This window comes from Tupaia chinensis, unplaced genomic scaffold, assembly GCF_000334495.1.
Source record: "Tupaia chinensis unplaced genomic scaffold, TupChi_1.0 Scaffold000682_1, whole genome shotgun sequence".
In the NCBI taxonomy this organism is placed as follows: Eukaryota; Metazoa; Chordata; class Mammalia; order Scandentia; family Tupaiidae; genus Tupaia; species Tupaia belangeri.
In genome coordinates this window covers 3577952-3588100 of record NW_006160205.1, presented here as the reverse complement: position 1 = coordinate 3588100, position 10149 = coordinate 3577952, and the positions used below count along the sequence as shown (strand labels likewise).

General features: G+C 37.7%; 1 protein-coding gene across 3 annotated transcripts in view; it reads left to right on the top strand.

Annotated features, from left to right (window-relative positions):
- Window positions 1–7855, top strand: part of KBTBD8 (kelch repeat and BTB domain containing 8) — a 17129-nt gene extending 9274 nt beyond the window's left edge. For all 3 annotated transcript variants that reach the window (XM_006160364.3, XM_006160363.3, XM_006160365.2), the window contains one exon: window positions 4723–7855. In XM_006160364.3, the coding sequence (XP_006160426.1) occupies window positions 4723–5186 (464 nt within the window). In that variant the 3' untranslated portion in view covers window positions 5187–7855. The remainder of the gene's footprint in view (window positions 1–4722) is intronic.
- Window positions 7856–10149: the final 2294 nt, after the last annotated feature.

The window sequence follows — 10149 nt, the reverse complement described above, 5'->3', positions numbered from 1 at the left end:
GCACGCACACGCGCCCGGCGTGAGTTTTAAGCCACCGGGTCCGGGACATGAACCGCGGTCGACTACGTGGGAGTCCAGCGACATAGCCATTACGCTAACTGCTGGTTCCCCGCCTAGTGTGATTTTTAAGCTGCCAGATTCAGGACATGAACCTCGGTTGGCCATGTGGGAATCTAGTGCCTTAACCACCATGCCACCAGTTGACCCTTTGAGAGCAGATTTTAAAACTTAACAAGAAACTAAGGTTGATACATGACTAGTTTTGCTTTTCAATAACATATAATCAAGAGATGTTATAGCAACTTTTTTTTCCCAATGGAACCTATTCAATTACAATAGATTAAGAACTAAGCATTAACTAAGGTAGTACTATTGAATTATCAAAGAGATTGTACAACCCTTTATAATTACAAAAGTTTTTAAACTTTTTGATATTAAGTCTTCATATTTTAATTTCACTGTAGTTTATGTTGCCTTCCATAATACGTTGTTTTGGGACCAGCAGTTGGTGTAATGGCTATGTCGTTGGACTCCCATGTAGTCGACTGCAGTTTGAGTCTTGGACCCGGTGGCTTAAACTCATGCCGGGTACATGTGCGTGCATGCCCAAGATCCCAAGAGGAGAGTGTAGGAGAAGGGATTACAGTGTGTCCATCCACCCTGGAGGGGTGATTTCTTGCTTTTTGTCTCTCTATCTCTCTCTTTCTGGCGAGTGCACCCACCCTCTCCAAACCCCTTCCGGGCGAGGCCCCCCCCCCCCCCCAAAAAAAAAAAAAAAAAAAAAACCATGTTGTTTTCTTTTTTTTGGAGGACTGAGATATCACCTTTTCCTTACTCTTATTATTATAAGAGTGACTGTCTAATGTATTGGTACACTGGGAAAGTTATATATTTTTGCATAGAAGAACACATGATGATTTCTTTGATGACCTAATACTTAGGTATTTTGTTGTTTTTTTTTAAACTATAGAGGACCAGTACTCTGGCGAAGATACAGGAGAAGCTGAGTGACTGGTTTAGAGAAAATAATACATTTGATTTGATCTAAGGTTCTGATTTGTAATAGATAATATGTTCCTTATATTTGGTTTCCTATACATATTATTACTTGAATGTTAAATGACACTTATATAAAACCATGTATGGTTTATTATTCTTCTTGTTTCTTAATTGGTTATATGTAATCTTCTCATGCTACTTTTTTAATAAGACAATGAAGCCATATATAACTTTTTTTTTTTTTTTTTTTTTTTTGGAGAGATTTTCACTATAGGGCGCGTGCGCTCGCCAGACAGACAGAGAGAGACATAGAGACAGAAAGCGAGAAATCACCCCCCAGGGGGGATGGTCACGCCGCAATCCCTTCTCCATTCTCCTCTCGGGATCTTGGGCACGCACGCACACGCGCCCGGCGTGAGTTTCAAGCCACCGGGTCCGGGACACGAACCGCGGTCGACTACGTGGGAGTCCAGCGACATAGCCATTACGCCAACTGCTGGTTCCCTATAACTTTTAAACCTTTACACTATTGTTTTCTTTTTCCTGAAAGAATTATTTATTTAATTTATTATTATTTTTAATTTGAAGGGAGAGAGAAAGGGAAAGCAAGAAAGCACGCTTCAGGTCCAGGAGTTGAACCGTGGTTGGCCATGTGAAGTCCAGTGCTTTAACCACTATGCCACCTGCTGGCCCCTCCCATTGTTTTCTTTGAAAACTGTTACTTCGTCTTAAAAATTTGCTAGAGGGCACATGTGCTTACCAGGAGGAGTCAGGGAGAGGAAGAAAGCACCTTGATGGGGCATGGTCACACCACAGTTTCTTCTCCATTTCTCCATCTGGTTGGAATTTTTGGGTGTGTACATATGCCTGGTATGTTTTTCTTTTCTTTCTTTCTTTTTTTGAAGAGATTTTTGCTATATTGTGTGTGTACTCGCCAGAAAAACAGAGAGGGACAGAGAGACAGAAAGCAAGAAATCACCCACCAGATTCTCCTCCATTCTCTTCTCAGGATCTTGGGCACGCACACACACATGCCCAGCATGAGTTTAAGCCATAGGGTTTGGGACCCAAACTGCGGTCGACTACACAGAAGTTAAGTGACAGCCATTACACTAACTGCTGGCCCCGCCTGGTGTGTTTTTCAAGCCACTGGGGCTGGGATTGAAAGCACAGTTGTCTGTGTGAGATCCAGCTCCCTTAACAACTAGGCCACAAAGCTGGAAAAATGGGATTTCTCTTTTTGTGCTGTTCCTGGCTTATTTGACTGAACAGAATGTCCTCCAGACACAGACATACACACACACACACACACACACACACACACACTTTCTTTATCTATTCATTAGTTAGTTAATGGACATATAAGTTGGTTCCCTATCTGGGATACTGTGAATTGGGCAGCAATAAACATGGGAGGGTAGATATCTCTTTAATACACTGATTTCCTTTCCTTTGGATATACAAGGGTGTTACAGAAAGTTCATAGGAAAATGGAATTGAAGTATGAGTTTACTTCAGTATAAACATTTTTTGAAACCATACATGGTTTATGCATAGTTTTTCATAATATGCATTTCCCATGAACTTCCTGAAGGCAGCCCCCCCCCCCCACCGCCCCATACCTTGTATAAGGCTACCAATTGGAATGTAGAAGTTGTGTATTAGTGTAAATACTAAATTTTCATAAGGTAGCTCTATTTTTAACTTTTTTTTTTTTGTCAGTGGGTGCATGTACTCGCCAGAGAAAGAGAGAGGGAAGGAAACTGACAAAATGTACCCCTCCCTCATGGGGAATGGTCACTTTGCAGTCACTTATCCATTTCTCCCTCCTTTCAGGATTTTGCACATGGACATGCTTATGGTGTGTCTCTCAAGCCACTGAGTCTGGAATTCAAACCCACAGTAGGCCATACAGAATCTGGCTGCCCCAACTACCATGCCACAGGCTAGCCCTATTTTTAGCTTTTTGGAGAACCTCCATACTGTTTTCTATAACAGTTATACTAGTTTATATCCCCACAGATGGTTTGTAAGAGTCCTTCTTTCTCTGCATTCTCATCAGCATTTGTTATTTGTTGTCTTTTTAATTATAGCCCTTCTCTCTGAGGGGGAGATAAGATCTCACTGTGGTTTTCATTTTCATTTCTCTGATGATTAGTAGTGATGTTGAACTTTTCTTTTTTCCCATGTACCTGTTGGCTATGTCTGTGTCTTCTTTTGGGAAGTGTCTATTCAGATCATTTGGCCATTTTAAAGCCAGATTATTTAGCCTGTTCTAAAATCATATTATTTCCAGAGGGTTTTCTTGCTCGTTTATCATTGGTTTTAGTTTACTAAAAAGGACTTTAGATTTTGAAAATCAACATTTTTGTGTAAGTCATCTTTTCTATGAGAAATTTGTAAGGAAGTAGTTCGGATTAGAACATTTTAATTTCTGTCTACTTTATCAAGAAATTTTTACAAGTTAGTTAATAAGGGCAGATGATGTATAAGTAAAAGCTGGGGGCTTAACAAATAAGTAAAACTGAAGTTAAAGTGTCTGTCAGTAAGCAGGGTGTTAACTGTAGATAAGAGTAACCTTGGTTCAGAACAGTTTTCAAAGGGACACTCAATTTAGAATAAGGTATTTCTAATCTTAAAGCCTCTTCACATAAATAAACCTGATATGCATAGTATAAAGCTTATGTTGTACCATCTGTGGGTATTTAAGTATCATTTAACCTTTTCATACAGGGTTCAGATTTTTTATTACAGAGATCTCATACAGATGTTGTAATTAGCAAAACTTAAATCTTCACTAATTTAATCCTTTCAGACATTTTCATTTTGGCAGTCTGTTTCAGCATGCTATTTTATTGTCAAATTAGAATAGAAACTGGGATCAGCGGATGGCATAATGGTTTGCCACTGGACTCCCATGAAGTTGACCGCAGTTCGAGCCCTGGACCTGGTAGCTTAAAACTCAGGCTGGGCGCCTATGCGTGTGTGCCCAAAATCTCGAGAGGATAATAGAGGAGAAGGGACTGTGGGGTGGCCATCCCCCTGGGGGATGATTTCTGGTTTTCTGTCTCTCTATCTCTGTCTTTCCGGTGAGTGCACACACCCTATAGCAAAAATCTCTTTAAAAAAAGTAAAAAATAGAAACTGACTTGAAGTCAACTCTATAAAACTTATCTGTTTTCTATCTTATTAAAGTCATATTCTTTCCTGTTGAATATTTGTCCGCATTACAGCAGCACTCAAGTAAACATATCAGTGATGCATAAGCACTAATGAACAGTTCCATATGCTGTCTTCTAATTAAATGATTAGCACACAGATTTATATTGGCTTATATATGATGAAACTCTATTTATCCATTTTGGTCTTACTGGAGGACCATTAGTAATACTTTTTTTTTGAGCTGGCTTTAAATAAATTTTCTATAAAATACAATTGGGTAGAACAAAACCAAACTCAATATTACATTCTGCCCTCAAGCTTAAGTAACACCTTACACCTCCTCAAAGTGAACACTCTGATTCAAATCAACTGTGATATTGTCCGTTACATCATGGACTGAAAAAGCTTTAAGGTGTTTTGTGTCTTTATATTATATCTCTGGATATTATAAAAAAAAAATTTGGAAAGTTATGCTCTTTAGCTTCAGAGACTGAAATTGTAACATATAACCAAAAAGATAAAATCATGAAAACGTATGTATTCTTGTTTTCCTTTTTCTAGGAGAATTTTTCCTCTTCTATGAGCCTCAGAAAGACTACTGGGGTTTTTTAACCCCCATGACTGTGCCTAGAATCCAGGGCCTAGCAGCTGTATACAAGGACTCTATCTACTACATAGCTGGAACCTGTGGAAATCACCAACGTATGTTTACTGTAGAAGCATATGATATTGAGCTGAATAAATGGACTCGTAAGAAGGACTTTCCATGTGATCAGTCCATAAATCCATACCTTAAACTGGTCCTTTTTCAGAATAAACTGCATTTATTTGTCCGGGCTACTCAAGTAACTGTTGAAGAACATGTCTTCAGGACCAGCAGAAAAAATTCCCTTTACCAATACGATGACATTGCTGACCAGTGGATGAAAGTGTATGAGACCCCAGATCGGCTCTGGGACCTTGGCCGGCATTTTGAATGTGCTGTTGCTAAACTCTATCCTCAGTGTCTTCAGAAAGTACTCTGATGGGTCTCAGACCTTTGCGTATCCCTGGCATCTCAGAGTTAGGAAATTTGTCTTACCATATAAAGATGTGCTGTCAGTATTTGAGAACGCAGAGAGAGTTTTGTATCTGGAAATGGGTGCTCTTAAAGATTGCAGTGTAAGGAGGGATTTGCTTTCATCCTTGTGATGTTTTCATTTCAGTCAGGAAAAGGTAACAAAGTGCAATTATCAGCATTTTTTTTTCTGGCATAAAAGTAATCATATCATTCTAGAATTCTGTGATAAACGATCACTGAGATACCAGATGAATCAAGACAACTATGCACTCTCATAAGAGCAATTAGATTAGTATTAGGTACAGACATTCGAACTAGTTTGATGTGACTTATTGTTTTAAATACGGGTAACAATCTGAGGCAATATCACTACGACATTACTTTAGCTGTGACATCTCTAACACAGAGAAGCACTAACTTAGATCCTCATTCTTAATATTTATATGTATACATGTATGTATCTTTTATGTGCGTATGTGTACTGTTTTCAGTGTACTGAGATTTTAATGTGTTTTATTATTAGAATAGATTGAAGGAAAAACAATTCAGTCTCAGAAAGAGCTTTTAGTCTGATTGTTTCATTTTTCCCATGAAACTTTAAGTTAAGCTAAAGTTTCAAAGTGGCAGTTTTCTGTCAGTAACTTTTCAAGTGCTAACACTGTCTCATTTTTAAAAATCCCGAAAAGGGCTCATTTTCACAGGTGGCCGGTGCTAGTATTAGTTAATTCATGTGTAGGGCTAAATAGATTTAAATGGACTGAGCCCATACTGATTTCTCAAAGTGGTGTATTAGTTTCATGGACATAATAATTTACCTGTTGGACTCTTGTGATTTCACAAGATTCTCTAGTTATGTGATAGCAGGATATGGTCACTTATTGGTCTAACTGCACTCAACCTTAGAATAGTAAGAACATTATACCCAGTTTGCACTAACATGGGCCAGTTTGTTGCCCAACCTCCTTTTTCATCATCTACCTGTTCAGTCAGTATCGGTATAAAGGTAACTTATTTCTCTTCTGCACAGAATATAATGTGAAGTTTTACACCTACTTTTAAAATTCTGTTTTCTGGAAACAAAGCTCCTGCGGTGGTCTACTTTAATGGCTTTTAGGTTTCATATTACAATTAAAACCTCATTTTTTTTTTTCATTTTTGCACTTCATAGTGATGAATACTTTTTTCACTGAAATCTTCGTTCTAGGTGTTTGAGAAGGAAAAGAGTAAACAGAACATCATTTGATAGGTACTGAATCATTTTTAATATTTCACTGATAAATTCCTAACAATCAATTAGGAATATAAATATGAAGGACAAACCAACTCATTTGCATATCTAAGGCAGGTATTTGGATCAACTCCTTTTTTACTATGCCTAGAATAATTGATAAAAGGTATAAGAATAGCCCAGAGTCTGTCCTCAATCAGAACTTTTTTACTCTCTTAAAGAAAGCAAATTGGCATGGTTTATATTTTAAAATTCTTGCACAAATTGTAATGTGATACTGTGAAACAAATTTAAAACATTGCCTCTTTGCTTCACATACCTCGTTTTTCGGAAAGTTTCCAAACTGCTTTCTTTACATAGACCTCTACAAGTAGGGAATGTTTTCTGAAGCAGAAGTTAACATGGACAGCATTTATAGAATTAGTATTTTAACATCCAGTCTTAGAAAGCTAAATATGTGGTTTCTTCTTATTGGCCTTGTTGTGTGTCTGTAATCTCTGTAACAACCTTGTTAACTATTATTTTTAGCACCTCAGTTCTGTGTTATTTTGTACAATTTTATCTTCATGCTGTTTGGGGGTGACTTCTGTGTGTTTTTTGAATCATTCTTTGCAGTTTTGCATTGCCAAGGGGAGGAAAAAAAAAACAAAAATAATCAATTTTTGCAAGAGATGTTCATGTAATGTATTTTGAAAGCTTTGTTGAATATCTAAGATTTCCTGCCGCTTTTTGACAATCTTCTGTATTTAGAAAATTGTATTACTTGAAAACATGACATAGAACATCAAAATTAGCAATTTACACATGCCGTGTGGTATATATATATGAGAACGATGTACTGTGGCTAATTCTGCAGTAGATTTACTCTGTTGATGTGCACGCCAGTTGATCCTTTTGCTATCAATTTATATTGAGGATATGATCTAAGTATAGTATGTCAAAGCCAAGGCTTAGGGTTTGCTACAGGAGTAGAATATATATTGAATTTTGTATGAAGAATTATTTGTTTAAATTATATAGCTGGGATACTTTGCCACTTTTAAAATGGTGTCAGAAGAGGTTCTAAAAAGCTAAGATTAGTGATTGTGTAGGTTTGAGTTTAGATATTCTAGGTACATTTTTCATAGCTTATGATGAGAATATAAGTAAAAGGCACAATGGGTACTACCAAATTAAAATACAGGTCTAACACATGCCCATCCCACTTCACTTTGTTTTTGCATTTGAAGAATGTTATGTCGCACTTTCCTGTATGTTTTTTTTTTTAACACATTGAAACTGGACTTGGTATAACTATGTTATAGGAAAATAGAAATTGTGTTATTTTTCCATCTTTGTTTTTTGTTATCCTCCAAAGTTGATGCTTAAGCACCTCCAAAGCTGATGCTTATGCATCAAGCAGATTTCACTGGTGCATTCACTTTGTTTTTGCATTTGAAGAATGTTATGTCGCACTTTCCTGTATGTTTTTTTTTTTAACACATTGAAACTGGACTTGGTATAACTATGTTATAGGAAAATAGAAATTGTGTTATTTTTCCATCTTTGTTTTTTGTTATCCTCCAAAGTTGATGCTTAAGCACCTCCAAAGCTGATGCTTATGCATCAAGCAGATTTCACTGGTGCATGGAGAAAAAAGTGGATGTGATCTGCAAGGAATCAGATTCCCAAGATAAAGCAGTTTAAAATGGCATCAATGTTCAGTAAGTGCTCAGGTATGTAGTAAGTACTGTAGTCCTATGGGGGCAAATGTGTAGATATTTTTAAACATTTTGCCATAATTGCACAATTTTTTGCATTTTTACCTGATGTCATCGTTTCTTATAATAAACCTTTTCTGATTGAAAACTTCCAGTGTTGTGAACTGACCTCTGACTAGTGAATTTTGTAGAACTTTGGTGGAAAATCATGAAATAGCTCATGTCATGGTAGAAAGAAATAAAATATTAATCTACTGAATATATAGTCTTTGGTAGCAAATGAACTAGTTAATATCACCATATATAATACTCTTTACATTCTTTTTTTTTTTTTTTTCTTTAAGAGAGAATTTTGCTATAGGCCACATGCGCTAGCCAGAGAAAGAGAGAGACAGAAAACAAGAAATCGTACCCCACAGGGGGATGACCATGCTGCAATTCCTTTTCCTCCAGTCTCCTCTCAGGATTTTGGGCATGCATGCACATGTACCCAGTGTGAGTTTTAAGCTGCCGTGTCTGGATTTCGATCTGCAGTCAACTACGTGGGAGTCCAGCAGTGTAACCATTACACCATCTGCTGGTTCCATACATGCTAAAGTATTGGTAATTCTTTTGTTCTGGTCAAATCTTGTTATCCTTGACTCTTCTCTTGTACATACTTCATATCCAATCCATCAGAAAATCCTGTTACTTCTTCAAAATATACCCAGACTCAAGCCACATACCACTTATGCCACTGACACCCTAGTCTAAACTAGCATTTTCTGTTTGTGTGTTTAGGTTTTGCCACAGGGCATGTGCGCCCACCAGAGAAAGACCGAGGGCCAGTGAGAAATCACCCCTGGGGGCTTGCCACAAGCCCCCATCTTCCATTCTCCCCTTGGGATTTTCAAGCCGCTGGGTCTGGAGTTTGAACTGTGGTCAACCCCCAGTGCAGCCCTTAACCCACCTTGCCATCATTGCCACTCTCCATCTCACTCTATTCCAGTTACAAGGGCCTTGCTGTTCCTTAAATACACCAAGCACCTCCAGTATTAGGGCCTTTGCCTTTGTTGTGTCTTTTGCTAGAGAAACCCTGACAACTCACTTTATTCAAGTCTTCATTATGATCATTTTTTAGTTTTTTTTCCCCCTTTCTTTCACGACAGATACATATTTTGAGTTGTTGGAAAAGTCATGACATGTTTTTCTATGCAAAAAATGTATCATGACTTTTCCGTCCATCCAATATATATATATATAGACAGACAGATACCCTTGTTAGAGTCTCATGCTCCTGCCCCAGGGCCTCCCAGCCAGCATGTACATGCGTGCATAGTGTATATAGGACAACCTGGGAACCAAACTCTACTCTTCCATATGGCTCCACACTGTTGTTGTGCCATCACAGCTGGGCCTATTCACGTCTTTATTAAAATGTCACTATACCAGAGAGGTCTTTCATGGTCACCTTAGTGATCCCTTCTCCAACTCCACCCTCACCCAGCCCACCTATCTTTTCCTGCTTTATTTTTTATTTATGTCCTTCCCCCATTGAAATGTAAGCTCCTTCAAGTCAAGGAATTTGTTTTATTCACTAGTGCCCCTTTGGTCAGCACACAGTAGGCACTTGGTAAGTGTCTATAGGAAGAAATAAGCTTCAGTTAAGTCTTTGAGCACTGTGAGAAGTGGTAGAACCAGTACTATCATCTCTGTTTTGTCAGATACAGAACACAAAGAACAAGTGAATTGCTGAAGGTCATCTAACTAACGAAAGGCTCACCTGGGATTAGAATCAAGATTTCCACTTTTGCCTCTACCTACATGCTACATTAGTTCCAAACAAAATTGATAGAAAAGGTAGATTCTCCATATTTTGTCTTTAATGGTTGCCTTTTTAGAGTTCCACTTTTCTTCCACAACTACTATTTAAAATATCTACTGTAATTTATAACTATGATTCTCAACCAGGGAATAAGTGAATAATAACTTCTCTTCTTCTTTCTTTTTTTTTTGGAGAG